Source organism: Podarcis filfolensis, assembly GCF_964270895.1.
Source record: "Podarcis filfolensis genome assembly, chromosome: 9".
NCBI classification, from domain to species: domain Eukaryota; kingdom Metazoa; phylum Chordata; class Lepidosauria; order Squamata; family Lacertidae; genus Podarcis; species Podarcis filfolensis.
Window position 1 is genome coordinate 9888557 of NC_139610.1, and position 18153 is coordinate 9906709.

The 18153-nt window shown below is 43.0% G+C and overlaps 1 protein-coding gene and 1 long non-coding RNA gene across 13 annotated transcripts in view; one reads left to right on the forward strand and one right to left on the reverse strand.

The window, feature by feature from the left end:
• The window catches only part of LOC310770352, a 516476-nt gene that overhangs the window by 308850 nt on the left and 189473 nt on the right, over positions 1-18153 (forward strand). The window lies entirely within an intron of this gene.
• Positions 1-18153, reverse strand: part of PPARGC1A (PPARG coactivator 1 alpha) — a 629161-nt gene that overhangs the window by 98275 nt on the left and 512733 nt on the right. For all 12 annotated transcript variants that reach the window (XR_014551951.1, XR_014551952.1, XR_014551953.1 and 9 more), the window contains one exon: positions 14042-14221. Coding sequence is in view for 6 of the 12 variants with exons in the window: in XM_083630267.1 (XP_083486393.1) it covers positions 14042-14221 (180 nt within the window). In the remaining 6 variants the exon portion in view is untranslated. The remainder of the gene's footprint in view (positions 1-14041; positions 14222-18153) is intronic.

Here is an 18153-nt window from a genome sequence, read left to right on the forward strand (position 1 = left end):
GCCTTCAATGGTTCTGATTTAAATGAGAGGTAGACGTGGTTTCATTCGCATAGTGGAGAACATCCAGCCCAAACCCCCTGATGATCTCTCCCAGTGGTTTAATATAGATGTTAAAAACATAGGGGAGAGGATGGAGTACCCCACAAATGCTTTTATCGATAAAGAACAAACTGAATAAATCACAGCAATATTACATTTGCTTATTCTTCTGAACTGCCTTATCCGAAATCTGCATCCTAAACCCACAGCACTATCTGTGCTTCTCAAAGTCTACCCAAAAGCCACATTCCATGCATTCATTTCTCTAGGACCTAAGTGGCTATTATCTGGTTGCCTTTTTGTTCTTTATGATCTCTGCTGAAATGCCGAAACAAGCAATTTTGCAGGGCTCTTGGTAAAGCCATCTCAGTCTAAACTCGACCACATCCTCTTTTGTCCCGCTGCAATACCATGCACGCAAAATCCCATTTGCTGTAACAAAAATTTCATAATAAAAGGTGCATTTCGGAGGGATGCAAGCTGTTAGGTACGTGGGATGCATTTTGAAAGACATATAAAACATTGAAACACGTAGTCATTAGAATTGCAATAACCTACTTACAAAGTTCAACAAACTGTGGGTTTGTTGGGGATAACCATTTATGCCTCCCTCAGATTTACAGATACGCTGCCTGTTATGCCATATAGCCTAGAGAAATCTAGTTTATGTTCGCTAAGACCTCAGGACATTCAGCTTTGCTCTTCATTCCACCCTCCGTTCCTTTAAGTACAACGATGAGCTTCATTTGGCCATTGCCCCATCTAGAACATTAAGCACAATGTGTGTGAGTTTTTTAAGTCCAGCGTTAAATCACAATCAGTTCCTATTAACAATTTGAAGCTTCTCTCCCTTTTTATCAACACTTACTTTATTAAATCCTTAATAATATAGATAGAATAGTTAGTTAATTTGTGTGTTGAGCCATGGATGTTAATTTGTAAACATAATAACATACTGCAATCATTTGCATAATAGCATTTTAATCTTTTTAGTAAAAGCTGTAATTCCCTACAAAGTACACTGCAGTAGAAACTAAGTGACTATTGGTAATAATAAAAAAGGGCCTTAAAATTCTGATCCTATTATAGCGTTGGAACATACCCAAACTGCTTCCATAATCTCTGAAATGTTACTGTTCTCTGATTTAGGTGTCTGTGTCAAGAATAAAAATGAAGTATAACTGGTGGCTCTAGACTATTTCCTAAATGTAATTTAGTATTCACTAAGCACCAGCACTTTGCAAATAGCTCAGAGGCTTTCCTTCAAAGTTCAGAGAGCCAGTAACGCATTTTTGTGCTAGTAACACCAGGCAACTCACCTTACAGACTATGGTGCCAAATAGATGGCTATGATAAATCATGCCAAGTTGGCACTGAAGGGTAGCAGCCGTGGAGGGCCTTACTACAAGCCCCCCCCCCCCAAGATTTTATCTGCTTAAGCAGTCTGCCTTGGGCTACTCGTTTTGGAGAAAATCGAGAAGTGGAATTAAAAAACACGTGCACGCACACACACGTATACATATCTATCCATATATACTGGAACAGACCAGTTCAGAAAGCTCCACAGGAGGCCTAGAGCCCTAGAAACCCATTGACGCCAGTCACAAGACTCTGCAAAGAAAACATCAGGGGCTGTTTAAAAGTCAGGCCAAGTCGTTTTATGCAAGATCTGGTAATTCATTAATCAATCTGGCTGCAAACATTGAATGAATAACTTTGCAGGAGTAGCAGAGCCCCCAACAGAATATTGGAGCTTTATGGTATGAATCTATGCAAATTACCCAGATGACTATAAAAAGCCCCCATCGCCTTCGCCATGCAAAACCATTCCAAATGGATACGAAGTCATTTATCTTTGTAAAATTTCCTCTTTGCCAAGAACGACACACTGTGTATGCTTCCATTGTGAATCCCTTTTGTTCCCCCTCATCCTTACGGCTTGTAATAAACTTCTTTGGCTGCCCACAGAGAAGCACAGTAGCTTATATTTTGTTTTCCAAATACCTTACATGCATCACAGTCCTGGAAGTACCTTGGACTGAGCTGAACACAACATAAACACACACATTCAATTGTTCGCTGCAATAATAATGACAGTGTGGCAGTTGAAATCTCGGTTCACTGAAAGAATAGGAAAGAAATTCAGGGGAAAGTCTTCTTAAATAGGTAAAATTTGCACCACATCAATGCATGCTACTTTTGCAAATGTCACTGTTTCTAGCACTGCTGGAGACTGGCAGTTGTCACCTCCTTAAATTGCTCTTGTGTAAGTCCCACTCATCTCAATGGGACTTATTCCTGAGCAGCAAGCATATGCCTTCTCTTTTTAAGAAGAAAATATAAATGATCTTTTCACCCCAACATTGACTTCAGATGTATATGTATATAAAACATCCATGCATATATCTGTATCCAAAGCTACCTCCATAGAACACCAGGTGTTTATTACATCCTTTCATGGGTTTAAATATTACTTTCAATATACTTAAGCTTGTACATACACATGCACATCAGGCATCAAACTGCGCAATAGGATTCATAGTGGCAGTACAGAAGTGAGAGTACCCATTTCCCCAAATTGGTATTAAAGTACTGAATAGAGAGCACTGAAAGCCTGGGAAGCTGCTATGGCAGGAAAAGCATCCTTTAGAGAGAAGGTGCCAGTTGCAAATAGGTGCACAGTTAGGTAGAAGGGAAGGCAATCCAAGATTTCCAAGAAGCATAGAATAGCCCGCAGCCCCCCCCCCCAGCTATGGAGAGGACAGAATGGTTGTTGACCTGCTCTATACAGGTAAAGTAAAGGTAAAGGGACCCCTGACCATTAGGTCCAGTCGTGGCCGACTCTGGGGTTGCGGCGCTCATCTCGCTTTATTGACTGGGGGAGCAGGCATACAGCTTCCGGGTCATGTGGCCAGCATGACTAAGCCGCTTCTGGTGAACCAGAGCAGCACACAGAAACGCTGTTTACCTTCCCGCTGGAGCGGTACCTATTTATCTACTTGCACTTTGACATGCTTTTGAACTGCTAGGTGGGCAGGAGCAGGGACTGAGCAATGGGAGCTCACCCTGTCGTGGGGATTCGAACCACCGACCTTCTGATCAGCAAGTCCTAGGCTCTGTGGTTTAACCCACAGCGCCACCCGCGTCCCTTATATATATACAGGTAAGTCGCTCAAATACTTTGGCCTAGCTCTCATCGAGATGGGAAACCTGCATCTAGACTGCACGACTTCAGACTGCAGGTGGAAGCTCATGTGACTGGATGTTTCTCCATACACAAAAAGTATAAACCAGCAAACACTGCCTTATTGCAGAAGTAAAAAGGCAACTCTATTAAATTAAGTCCAACTGAGGGTCATGTAATCTGCATGCAGGGGCAGGCTATAGTGCAGGCATAGGCAAACTCCAGCCCTCCAGATGTTTTGGAACTACAATTCCCATCATCCCTAGCTAACAGGACCAGTGGTCAGGGATGATGGGAATTGTAGTCTCACAACATCTGGAGGGCCAGAGTTTGCTGCTATAGTGGCAAAGAAAATGCTCTTTTCCTGTGCTCTTTACTCAAAGTGGTACAGTGGTACCTCGGGTTACATATGCTTCAGGTTACATACACTTCAGGTTACATACTCTGCTAACCCAGAAATAGTACCTCAGGTTAAGAACTTTGCTTCAGGATGAGAACAGAAATCGTGCAGCGGCGGTGCGGCAGCAGCAGGAGGCCCCATTAGCTAAAGTGGAGCTTCAGGTTAAGAACAGTTTCAGGTTAAGTACAGACCTCCGGAACCAATTAAGTACTTAACCTGAGGTACCACTGTGTATTGTTTTGCCATGAAAACAGATGAGGGGGCAGGGCTGAGACACAATACAAAATTTAGCTCTGATCAGACAGATATTGCCAGTTATAAATTGTGGTACATCAGATACTAGTCATTTATTGCTGCAGGTCCCCTCCCTCATTCCATATGCACAATTACCATTGCAGAAAACCCAAATTCCCAAAGGCCTGGGGGACAGGGGAATGGATTGCCTGCCTTAAGCCGCAAGGTGTCTTGGGCCAGCTCTGGTTCAACTATAAAACCTGAGGTATTTAATCAATATGAAGGAAAAGAACACGAAGTTTAACAAAGGTGAAACCTTGTGGCAAAATCTCTCTTGAAAGCAGTATGGAGGAATAATCCAGCATTTGGTTGTATACAGGGAAGCAGGTGGCGCTGTGGTCTAGACCACTGAGCCTCTTGGACTTGCCAATCGGAAGGTCGACAGTTTGAATATGTGCTACGGAGTGAGCTCCCGTTGCTTTGTCCCAGATTCTGCCAACCTAGCAATTTGAAAGCATGCCAGTGCAAGTAGGTAAATGGGCACTGCTGCGGTGGGAAGGTAAATGGCATTTCCATGTGCTCTGGTTTCCATAAGGGTTTCCCATTGTGCCAGAAGCGGTTTAGTCATGCTGGCCACATGACCCAGAAAGCTGTCTGTGGACAAACGCCGGCTCCCTCAGCCTGAAAGCAAGATGAGCGCTGAAACCCCATCGTCGCCTTTGACTGGACTTAACCGTCCAGGGGTCCTTTACCTTTACCTTTTTTTACCTGCATCCAGTGAAAGTGTTAAGACAAAGAAAACATGGAGGAAAATTGTGAAGATCGGAGGGGGAAGTCCAACTTTCAGCATCACTCCAGTTACAGATAGGTAGCCGTGTTGGTCTGCCATAGTCAAAACAAAAAAATTTTTTTCTTCCAGTAGCACCTTAAAGACCAACTAAGTTAGTTCTTGGTATGAGCTTTCGTGTGCATGCACACTTCTTCAGATACACTGAAGTATCACTGGCAGCCATACATAAACTTGTGTTTTAAGAGAGCTGTTGGCTTATTTTCCTTCCTTCGGTCCTCCAAAAGTTAACTAAGTATCAAAGCTTGAGAGATCTTAGAGCAAGTGGAATCTAGAGGAATATCATTCTGTTTCTCCAATATCCATGTCAGATCAAACTAACCCTGTCTGGTCACAAATTCAGAGGTGAGGCAGGAACACATAAACTGTTGGCTCTGAAGTTACCTGCACAAGGGCAAAGAAGAATGTGTGCTTGTTTTGCCTCAAATAGGATGCAAAGCATCTACCAGTGCTTCAAGCAATATTTCGCAATCCACACTGGACAGAAACAGCTACAGCTCAACAAACCCACACATTGTGCAGAAAAAAATGTGACCTCTCCACATTTTAACAGGCAAATTCCACTCTTGGAACCAAACTGTAGGATCAGCAGACTTGCACAATGTATCAGTTGCTGCAAGTCAAGCACTTCAGACTGTAGGCGGTGTATATTATCATGAACATCAATATTACGTTAAACGTTAAAATTGGTATCAGGCAGGTGCCTTCACTGTACTCTTTTTGGTGCCTGCTGAAGACATTCTTATTTAGACAAGCTTACCCAGAGAGTCTGTAGGAATTTTAATTTGTTTTAGTCTATTTTATTACCGTTCTAACCTCTTGTATGTTTTAAATTATGCTTGTAAAACGTTTAGTGATTATTTCGTGGTTTTATCTTCCTTGTAAACTGCTTTGAGGTTTTCTCTACCACCAAGTAGTACATAAATTTGTTAAATAAATAAATAGATCATCAATAAATAACAAGACTCGGCTTCCTACAATGTCAGAATGTTGTTTGGCATTATGCAATTACATGGCCAGATTTTGTATGACCTGCATTTATCAGTATTTCATATATTGTTGTTTTGTACAATGGCAAACGTTTTAAAATACTGTTTTGATTTCTATAGTGGACCCCTCTTGGCCATTATCTACTTATGGTGTTACAGAGAAAGGATATTCTGCTATATTCTTGCTAGTTGTTTTTATTTTACAAAAAGGTGGTCATGTTCTATGGCTAAACAAAGATGCACTCCTGCAGTAAGCTGATCCATCAAATACTTTTATTTGTTCATATCTTCAAGAAGAAGTTATAGAAAATAATAGTCATGCACAAAACTACTAGGTAGGAACAATAACAATGCAGCCAATATGACTTTTAAACAAAACTGGGCACTGTTTGTCTTGTAACAGGTGTATTGGTAATTCTGATGGCATTAAGTTTGAGACAGATAATGTTTACATGGTATTTATGTAAATTTAAAATCGGACCTAATTTTTAAAATATAGGATTCCCTCCATTTAGAAGCATGTCAAGGTAAATCCCTCTTTCAAAAATGCAGAAGTATTTTTTTAAAATAAATATTTAGGAGCTTTGAAGCATTTGATTCCCCCACTCCCGCAATCTAAATCTGCCAAGTGTGAGAATACAGAACATGCATCTCTGTTCAAAGACACGAACAGTAGTAGCTTGCATAGCTACTGCATACATCCATCTCTATAAATTTCTCTAATGAAATGACAAGGCTTAATTGTACCTTAATTTAAAAGAAAAGCTGGCAAAACAGTGACAGTGTACGTCACAAGGTGCTAGGGGGTAAACCTGGTGGTCAAGAAGACACACATCACTTCATTTTGGCTGCTCGATTTAGCATACACACCCAGTTCCTTTTGGGAACAGCTGAACCTTTCCCCTGCTCAACAGTAAGAAAAAAAAGGTTCTTTGGCCAGACTCTTAATCGTTAGAAGAAGATTAAGTCTGAAACTGTAATCACACTTACCGGGAAGTAAATCCAATTGCACTCTACCAGCAGCAATGCGCTTCTGGACAGAGCTCCCATCCCAAGGAGGTGCTTGAGAGGGAGAGCTTGGCATGGAGAAAGACGCAAAGTGGGAGCTTTATAGCTGACTGGCAAGGAGGAGAAGGGAAGCAGGGGCTGTGGGAGGGGGGCGGTCCCAAAGGCACGCTGTTTGCTTTTGGAGAGCTGATGCTTTGGGAGAACGGATGGGAACCGAGAGGGACCAGTCTGCTTATGCAAGGTGCCAAAGTGCATTACGATGCAAGCCATCTATGACTGCACCTCCCAAAGGTTTTTGTTGCACTTTTAACTTTGAAGCAGCATGCAAATTTGATCAGGGCAGCAGTGCTGGGTTGCTTTAAAAAAATAAAACTTTGCCCCTCCCCATATCAACCTATGCAGGGTGGTGTTAGATTGCAATGGGGGGGGGAATACACAAGTCCCCAAACCTCAAACAAGTGACCCCTGGTTCTGCAAACAAAAATGGTGTGAGTATTACAACTTGATTCACCCTGCTTGCATAGATTCGTTCCGTGGAGGCAATAGGGTTATCACAGTGGTCTAAACCACTGAGCCTCTTGGGCTTGCCAATCGAAAGGTTGGCAGTTTGAATCCCCGCGACGGAGTGAGGTCCTGTTGCTCTGTCCCAGCTTCTGCCAACCTAGCAGTTCGAAAGCACGCCAGTGCAAGTAGATAAATAGGTACGGTTGCAGTGGGAAGGTAAATGGTGTTTCTGTGGTCTCTGGTTTCCGTCACAGTGTTCCGTTGTGTCAGATGCAGCTTAGTCCTGCTGGCCACATGACCCGGAAAGCTGTCTGTGGACAAACGCCGGCTCCCTCGGCCTGAAAGCAAGATGAGCGCCACAACCCCATAGTTGCCTTTGACTGGACTTAAACGTCCAGGGGTCCTTTACCTTTACCTTTGATCCAACAGAATCCAGAGGTTTGCACAGAGGAGCCACTTCTAGATTTACTTCTGCTTTGATCCACCTAAAGGATCCAAATTTTCATCACAACCCTAACAGAAATCAGTAACTCCCTCAGCGTTTAATGAGGGCTCTGAGGGATGAGCAAAATATAGTCCCAGTTCAGCTTACTAGGCTAAGCTTCAGCATCAGATCAAAGACTTCCTGCTTCAAGTCCTGGACACACACTCACAGCATAACATCCTGAATTTAGGAAGTCTGGAAACCACTGAAAGGGCTTCAGGTATTTATAAGGTGGCAATGTCCAAAAGGGACTTTCCAGTAGCGCCCACTCCACCTCCAGTGGATATTCATCTAGCTCTTTCAGTGCTTGTGCTTAGGTCAACTACACCCCCCCCCCCCATTTTTAAAAATTAGTTTGAGTCCATCTGGAGATTTTGGCTGCTCTTCCTTTTATTGTTGTGCTACTGTTTTTTATATAGTTTTACTGTGTTTAGTGTACACTGCTCTGGACTCCTGAGGGAGTTAGAGCAGGATATAAATTATTTTGAATAAATAAGGGCTTCAAAACAGCTTTGCCACATATTGATGGTAATGTGGCACAAGCAAGGCACATAGAGATTTCACCCCAGTCGAAAGGGAATTTGCTTGCCAGCCCCCTAATATTTACTGGAGGAACAAGTTGGAGGCAGCATATGCCCAAAATTGCCGAGGCTGCAGCATCAACCTCTTGCCTCCTGGGTCCGGAAGGAAAGGAATCAACTGACCAGGAAGGCAACCAGAATAAGCAATACAGAAACAGACACATGCCTTCCCTTGAACACCTTGTTGAGCTGCCATTCTCTCCCTGCCCCTTCTCTCTCTCTCTCCCGAATAAATTTTTTTATTGACTTTCCAAAAAAAATTATACAATTGTATCCAAATTTTTAACAAATTAAATCTTTTGGACTTCCTTCAACTGCTCTGGTAATCATCCATAGTTATTCTTCAGTACGCATTCCCTTCATTATATTGCCATTTGTCTTCCCTCCCTCTTCTATTTTCTTTTTGACAATACATCTTAACTTTTACAGTGCTTCTTGAAACCCCACCCCACTAGCGTTGTTTGCACATCACACACATTTTTCAGATACTCTACAAACTTTTCCCAGTCTTTAGTAATTTTTTGGTTTCTCACATATCTAATTTTCCCAGTTCATTTGTCCAATTCCGCATAGTCTGTCAGTTTCATTCTCCATTCATGTATCGTCAGTATTTCCTCTTGTTTCCATTTCTGAGCCAATAAAATTCTTGCTGCTGTAACTGCATACTGAAAAAGTTTATAATCCTTTCTTCTTATTTCTTTTCCTGTAATCCCTAAAAGAAAAGCTTCTGGTTTCTTTACAAAAGTATATTTTAGCATCTTCTTCAATTCATTATATATCTCTTCCCAGAAACTCTTCACTTTCTTACATTCCCATCTCTCTCTCTCTCTCTCTCTCTCATACACAGCCAAAGTATCACAAATTTGGGAATGGGGAAGAAAATGCTTCCCAAAGGGTAGCTGAGTTGTGCTTCTAAAGGACCAAGGGAGCTAAAGCAAGCTGCCGCTATTCCTGTGGATCCCAGAACAGCAGTAGAAAAATAAGGGTTGTCTATATTATACAGGGAAACTATAGCTATACCTCCCTTTCCCACCCATCACAATGGGCAAACTTCCCCATGTCCACAGCCTCCCCAAACAACAACTAACCAAAGGGAACCCCAGCATCACAGCCCAAAAAAAAGGTTGCAAAGTTTGGGGGGTGGGGGTTCTTCACCCAGCCCTACCTAAGTAGGAGGGACAAATAAATATTTCCTTTAGAACAGGAGTGGGGAATCTATTGCCCTCTCGAAGTTCCTGGCCTACAAGTCCCATTATCCCTGGCCATTGCCCATGCTAGCTGAGGTTGACAGAATGCAACCCCACCTAGGAAAGGCTGTGGGCTTGTTCGTAGACCACCTTGCATCCTAACCAGCAATACCTCTTCACCACATCCAACAAACCGCTTCTAATTCCAAACACTCATTTGCAACCCCCTACCTGCCACCATGGTACTTGATGAAAAGCAGAAATAGAACTAGGTGCCATCAACGGTACCAAAAAGCCACAGATTATCTCACCTGCTGGTTCTGCATGACTGTTAAACAGCAAAAGATGCAAGGTGAAGCCTTACAGCAATGACCACAGTGTAGAGCAACAGTTTGAGTACCACCTTCCAGGACCTATGCTTAATAATAATAATAATAATAATAATAATAATAATATTTATACCCCACGCTCCCCGGCCAAGACCCGGCTCAGGGCAGTCAACACCAAATATATAACACATTAAAAACACAAAATCAAACAATTGATTAAAATACAGTTCAAAATCACATTTAAAATCAAAATAATCACAACCGTAGGGGTAAGGAATATTAAATGTTCACCAGGCCCGGCCAACCGTGCTGGTCCTATGTGAGCCGATACAGCGGTTCTCAACCTGTGGGTTCCCAGAAGTTGTTGGACTACAACTCCCATCATCCCTGAACTCTGGCCTTGCTAGCTAGGGGTGATGGGAGTTGTAGTTCAACAACATCTGTTTTTTTTTATATATATATATAATATTTATTAAGGTTTTACAAAAAACAAAAGTTTACAGAATAAAGAAAAAGCATAAAAAAGAGAGAAATAAGAGAAAATACAAAAAATACAAAAATACATAGCGAAGAAAAAAGGGGAAAAAAGGAAAAAATACAAGATACAAAAAACAAGTATATAAGAAAAAATTAAAAACAAATCCATTTTTTTTATATCTTTAGGCTCATTTGCTTGTTTCCTTGACCTCCTCACACCTCCCCTTTTTGTATTCCAATTTACATAATCAATTCAGCAAATCCTTACCCTCTTTCCTTTATCTTAACTCTATATCTTAACATATTATAACTATATTTTTTCATCCATTAACAATCCATTTTTGCATATTCTTATTAACCTTGTTGCTAATGCCACTTAATTTCAATCCAGCATCATTTTAACATTCATTAATTTTACAATATTTCTGCAAATAGTCTTTAAATTTCTTCCAATCTTCTTCCACCAACTCTTCTCCCTGGTCTCGGATTCTGCCAGTCATTTCCGCCAATTCCATATAGTCCATCACCTTCATCTGCCACTCTTCCAGGGTGGGTAAATCTTGTGTCTTCCAATACTTTGCAATAAGTATTCTTGCTGCTGTTGTTGCATACATAAAGAAAGTTCTATCCTTCTTTGGCACCAATTGGCCGACTATGCCCAGGAGAAGGGGTAGTTCAACAACATCTGGGGACCCACAAGTTGAGAAAGTCTGTGATAGGAGGAGCCAAGAGGCCACTTACAGACAGGGTCCCATAAAAAGACGAAAGAAGAAGGAAGGGGGTCAGACTGGGCCTGGGCCAAAGGACTGGTGGAACAGCTCCGTCTTGCAGGTCCTGCAGAAAGATGTCAGATCCCGCAGGGCCCTGGTCTCTTGCGACAGAGCATTCTACCTGACGAGGGCTAGAAAAATGAGACCAGAAAACAATCGCGGGGGGGGGGGGGGGAGGGAGAGACTGACTCCCTAGCTGCAAGTCAGCAAGGTAGATCAGAAGGATACCATGGTTCATGGTACTGAATGCCATAGAGGGGACCATGATGTATTCCATGATCATCTTACAGTGCAGGTCATCCACCAGGTGCAGTGCAAGTCATTGTGCAAACATCTGTTGTAAACCAGACTGATACAGGATCCTAGATTATCATAGCTAGCAATGAAGGCTTGAAGTTGGGCTGCCACACACTGGAGCATTTTGCCAAAAGACAACACTTCAGAGACTGGGCAAAAGTTATCAGTGGAATCTGAAGGGGGCCTGCCACAACCACTCCCAAAGCCACAGGGAATTCCCCTTTCTTCAAGGAGGCACAAACAGCCTCCACTTGCCAACACCCCACAGCCAGGAGAGGCAAACACGCACCAGGTAACCTGTCCACATCCTCAGACTGCAGAAATGGGAAGTTTTACACATGTGACCAGTGCAAGAACATCCAGAACCCCATCTGCAATTAATGTAGAGTAAAGTCAAAATACAAACCATCTGCAAAACACTTTGCAAATTCACACCTTGGTTGCCAGAATACAGAAGTCCCATCACCACCCAGAAAGCCTTCACTGGCCAGCACTGTACCGACACAATGGTGGGAAAACACATACCATGTTGCAGGTAGGGTGACAAAGGTGGCTCCAAAGCAGGTTCTACAACCTGTCCTATTGCATTAACCCGAGTCTTTCTCCACTGATGCCCTAGTCAGCATCAAAGAGTCCCTAGAAAACATCATGTCAACCAAATAAGCTATTTCTGCATTCCAGAGGGTGAGCAAGGCTTTGACAAAATTCCCCCAAAGCCCTCAGGAGCCCATTTAGCCAACCTCTGGGAAGCCATTCTGACAAGTCTTAGAGGTTTTTGGAAGCCCTGTAACCCCAACCAGGGATTTGGCAAAGGGACTAAAGTCCACCCCTCTTCCTTATTAGATCAAAGGATGGCTGAAATCCGTCAGGAAAATGAAAGGTCCACGACATAACCCCACAACAATGCCCACCAGCTCAGAAAGAGACCACCATGCCACTGGATGAGCAATACGCCAACAGTATCATGACATGGGATGATATGGGAATACTTTGACCCTGGGATAATAAAAAGTGTCTCAACTCCATTGGTTCATATCAGGCTTGCTTTTCTTTGTTTAGTTGTAGAGATATGCAGGTGGAAGCAGGATGACTCCATTAGCTCTGCTGAAAGACCTTCTCCGTCTGGCTTCTCACCTGGCAGAAGCCCTTCCATCAGTCAGTGGCAGGGGGAAAGATGAGAAGCAGGAGCACTCCATTGCATCTCCTGGAAGGCTAGTTCCATATGGATCCGCCCCTCCCTAAACTGTTTCCATTCTAGCTGGTCATAAGAACTATTATGTAACTCAGAACTGCTGTCTGAGTTTTCCAGTTTTCTTCTTCCCCCCTGTGTGTCTTTTAAAGTCTAAAAGACAAAGACACAAATGAAAAGCTTGCAGGCAGGGGCTGTCTTGTTTTTATTAATTGCATGGAAGCTGCTCTGGGAGCCTTTTTGGCCAAAGAGCAGGACAGAAAGTGTTTCAAACAAATAAATAAAATTTGTCTATTTCACGTCTCGCTGCCAGATGATATAGAACATGCTAACTCCGGTACTGGTTGCAATTTTTATAAAGAACGTGGGGGAAATTTCCACATGACTAGTTGCACTAGAATGTGGAGGGAAAGGGTGGTGGTGAACTTTCAAAATTAACAGCTCCAACTCTACCTCTGGTTTGCTTTTGGATTTACGTAGGTCCAGGTCTCCTACCCATATTATTTTATGCTGGCATAGCTCTGCTGCTGGCACAACTCTGCCAGTGGAAGAATAAAAAAACAGGAAGGGAGGGTAATCATGGGGAAAGTGGCCCATGCGTTCCCTTGGCTAGCCTCCTAACAATAACACGCTTTGGCCAGTCAAAAGTGTGTTGATTGGCAATGTGTGTAGATCCACAGGGCATATTGACTTCTGTACTCTTCCCGCCTTCACCACAGATGTTTGAGTGCGTGAAGTCACCACAGCAGGCCTACTGCATCTGTGGGGCAGGGTGACAACGCGAGAGGGTGCCCACTTGCCACACACTTGTGTTTGTTCCTTCTTTGCCAATACAGCACTCCACGATTTGTGGGAGTCAGTGCTGTCAACATGGATTCGGTTAGGGAATGGCTGGCAGGGGTGTTGTATACTGTGTTGCTGAATGTGCTGCAATTTCATGCTCAGGTTAACTTCATGGGGCGGAGACAGACAGGATTTAGGCAGTGCTACCCCGAGGCCCACTGAACTGCCTTGTAAACAAACTTTGCAGCTCAAGCACTCCTGAACTGCATTTCACGCTAGAGTTGCCATCCAACCAGTCTGATACCAGTCTGATAATCAAAACCAATATACTATCACTAGCAGGGTCAGAAAACTCCCCCTTTTGTCCTCCTCTGACAACTGCCTACTAGACTTTGCCAGCCTTTTGCCAAAATGTGCCAGATTCTGTTCTGGCTCCACCGCCTAAGCCACAAATCTAACCCCCGAGTTTCAATCCAGTGATCCAGAATTTTAGAAATCCAAACTGTCATCCCTGAGACCCTTGGTTTGGGCATTTGAAATACTGATACTGGCCCCTAAATATCTTGATATTTTTGCCATTTCTTTACAGGATTAGCGCCCACTAATCCGAAGCCATATCCAAGGAATCGGAAAAATAGCTGCAAGCACTGCAGCTTGAAAACATTAGAAATCAGAGCAGATAAAGACCGTTATCCGTGTCATTAAAAAAAGATGCTTATGTGGAACAGCTTTTCCTTACCTCAAATATGTTTGATGATTCATTGGCATACTGATTGGAAATGATTTCCGATTGGTCACTGTACCACTTGAGGCCTCCCAGAAAGCTGTCGGCATCCAAGTCATTCACATCTAATTCAGAGAGGTCAAGTTCTGGAAGATCTGGGCAAAGAGGCTGGTCTTCACCAACCAGAGCAGCACACTGAAAAGAGGGGAAGGGAAGATACAGAAATGCTTTCATTAATTAGAGGAAACTGTGAAGAACAACAGCACGTGAGAAGAATTATAGCTCCGTTAACTCACTTATACCACCCAGCAGGTCACTGGAGTTAACTTCATTTTGGGGAAGAAAACGCTGACTTGTATCAAAGGAACTTGGCACAGGTGAGCAACAGAGCGTGTTTGTGTGTGTGCCGGCCTGCTTGTTGGAGATAGGCTGACCTTTGCCTTCTAAACCACCCTCCTGCGCTGGGAACAGCCACTGTCTTTTTATTCACAGCCCCCAAAGTGCAGAAGTCATTTAAAAAGCAAAGAGGGGAGGCCACGATTTCTGATCTCTCAGTTAAGCCAGAATGAGGCATTATTAGAAGATGCACGGCAGCAACCGAAGACAGTAAACCTGTGCCTCTCTCCCTCAGTAACTTCTAGTTTATTTTTAAGGTATAATATTGCACGCTGACAGGGCCATGCTCCGGATGTTGGCTCAGAGGTAAGCCCCATGGAATTCAGTTGGACTTACCTAGGAGTAAACAGGCAAGCAGATGAATTCTGAGGTTCCCCACCCCTATACAGTGGCACCTCGGGTTACAGATGCTTCAGGTTACAGATGCTTCAGGTTACAAACTCCGCTAACCCAGAAATAGTACCTCAGGTTAAGAACTTTGCTTCAGGATGAGAACAGAAATTGCACAGTGGCAGCAGCAAGAGGCCCCATTAGCTAAAGTGGTACCTCAGGTTAAGAACGGACCTCCAGAACAGATTAAGTTCTTAACCCGAGGTACCACTGTACAAGGAAGCCAACGGAGAGAGCAAGGAGCTGGCTGTCACACACTTGTTCCTCTTTAAACTACATATCCACCACGAAGGGAGGGGAGATCTGGGGCTGCCATTTCCAGCAACAGACATGCCATTCCAGCAAGCTCTGGACTTAGAATAAGGAAGGCCCAGAATCCACAGCAGAAACTATGATGCAAAAAAATCAGCAGGAAAGACAGCAACATGAAATTACACATCTCTGTTGGCCTCACACACATCAACCTGCCAAATGGTTCCAGAATTATTAGCCGTAACAAAACTCTGGGTAAACTACTATAAGCTAAGCTACAACAGCCTCATAATAAGAAGATTTTGAAATATTTCTCATGACACAAAAAAGCCAGGCACCTGCCAAGTAATGACCAAATATCTATAAATGTCACATTCCATTTATGGAGTCTCCCAATCTATAGCTTCACTTTCCGGCTAGGAACACAGTCTCAGACCATATTTCTGTTGGCTAGCATCTTGCCATTCACAGGCCAAACTTGACAGCGCCACTAATTGGCTTTTCATAGCTTATCCTCAGCCAGAGATAGGAAAGACATAGCCTCATCTTCACAACAGTCTTGGGAGGTAGGTCGTCCTCTTTTGTGGACTGAGAACCAGAATAGGGCAACGACAATGAGACTAATAAGGCTACTCCCAGGTTTGGCAACTCCATCTTGCCCATCTGTAAGCATGCAAACAAGGGTGACCCCTTTCCCCTCCATTATTTGAACTCCTACCTCTACTAGATTCACACCCATTGCACATCATTGATATGCCTCTTTCCTTATGGGATATACAGCTACTTCTTCACACTAAGTCTAGAGAGTATTCTGCATCTAGGATTATTGAAATGCAAACGGGGTGCTATTTAGGGAGGCCTGTGTGTGCACCTCATATTCACATAATCAACCACAAAAAGTTTTCCAAAATGCACCACTTTTTCTGAAATTTTGATCATGGATATATCCATGAGTGGGACGCGGGTGGCGCTGTGGGTTAAACCACAGAGCCTAGGACTTGCCGATCAGAAGGCCGGCAGTTCAAATCCCCGCGACGGGGTGAGCTCCCGTTGCTCGGTCCCTGCTCCTGCCAACTTAGCAGTTTGAAAGCACGTCAAAGTGCAAGTAGATAAATAGGTACTGCTCCCACAACACTCCCAGCAATGTACGCATCTTCTGTTAAATGAACATGGTGCCATTATTTACCATACAAGGGAAAGCATTGCCACTGGAGGCTAGTGTAGTTGTCACTGTATATTCACTCCAGTCTTAGTGGGTGACAGTTGCAAATGTCACTGGGACTGTGCAGGAGCAATCATGAGATGACAGTAGCACAACTTCTGCGAGTGACTTATACATGGAGTCAAAAGCCCGTGTTTGAGCTGAAGTATGGAAAAAGATGTTTAATGTTACCTAGCCCATAGCTCGGTTGTAGTGTGTATGCGTTGCATACAAACATTCCCTGACATAAAGAGTCTAACAGAGCTAGGAAAGACCGCCATCTGAGACCTAGTGAGTGGCCACCAAACTGAACAGACAAGAAGTAGCAAGGTGGACCAGTGACGTCTCAATGTAAGGCATACGTATGATTTTATTGATTCAATCGTTTTTGTTTTTACATATTGATAGTTTATGCTGAAATCTACCCCGGGATCATGAATTGATTTCACTAGCCCTGAAACTCATTCTTCCTCTGAGAACATATTGCTAAACTGTTAGAGCTCCGTTATACAGAGATGTTTGAACGTGCAATTGTATTTTTAAAAAAATCTTATTACCGTACTTCCATTCTGATCTTGTGGGGATTGACATTTGGCTCTGGCAAGTTTTGCTAGGTAACTGTTACATATGGAGAATCATTGCAAAGCAAACCCTGTACTAATACTACAGCACATTCCACTAATACCTTTAGGCAGCATATATTTCCGTAGACGTCTCAGCATCATTGAATTTAGATATCAGGCTAACTGAAGATACATGTCTTTTTACAATGTATCCACAACTGTTCAGCAGTCACAATGTGGGTAAGTAAGGCTACAGCTACAGCCTTGTGAAAATTTGTTTTTAACTACATAGCCACAAACACAAATCCTACAGAGTTTAATGGCACAAAACTAAACATGGTGCTGAACGTTGCAACTGAACTAATTGTGACTCAAAAGTGCTTAACTTTTGCTGCGTTGTGTCCGTAGTATATCTTCAGCTTTTATTTCATTTTTTCTGCATAAGCCAGAACTCCCTTGTGTTGGCACCCATATGAATTAGCAATTATGTTGTTAACAGGTGACAAAATGTAGTCAGTTTAACAGTGAAGATTTCCAGGCTCCCACTTTCCATTCCCTGGATTTATCTGTGTCAAATGCAGCAGCCAAAAACCCCCACAAAAAATGCACATGGATTTCAGATGCCACGGCCTGTCAATCACCCTCAAAGATGGTATAGTTTCCCTTATTTATAATCTTTCTCGAATGAGGTCAATTAAGGTGAATGTATCAGTAACCTTAAAGCACCCTTCCCCCAGCAAACATAGGAATTCAGTGTCTGTCATGTCACACTTCAACAGCTAAGTGCAGGTTTCTTGCTAAAGTTGGACTTCAGAAAAATAAACTTCCTGAAACATTTGACAGGCAGTCCCTGAAAGAGCGACTCCAGCACTGCATATTCTGCCTTTACGTGTGACAACCTAATTGCAAGGCATGCTTTGGAATAGAGAAACAGGGTCAATAGACTTGGAGAAGCTGGCAAAGGCTACAATTTAACATTCCACTTTCACTGGTCAAGCAGGATGATGCAGGGAATCAGACAATAGGTGCATAGAAAGGGAAACTTAAGGGCTGGAAGGAGAGTCTCTGTTCTTTATTACTATTCTTTGAAACGAGTACAAAGCTGTAACAGTTCAAGGCCTACCTGAGTTATACACGCACATATGTAGTATATGGCAAACTTGAAGAAAAGGTAGAGGGAACACACAAAGAAAACTGCATAGCAAGACTGGTAATGAAAACTGTTTTTCTCCCCTTAGGGGAAAAATAAAAGGCTTCCCCACCCTCTATGTTTCCAATCCTAAAGTTGGCAAATGTTATAATGCAAAAATGACCTTTTCTTGATG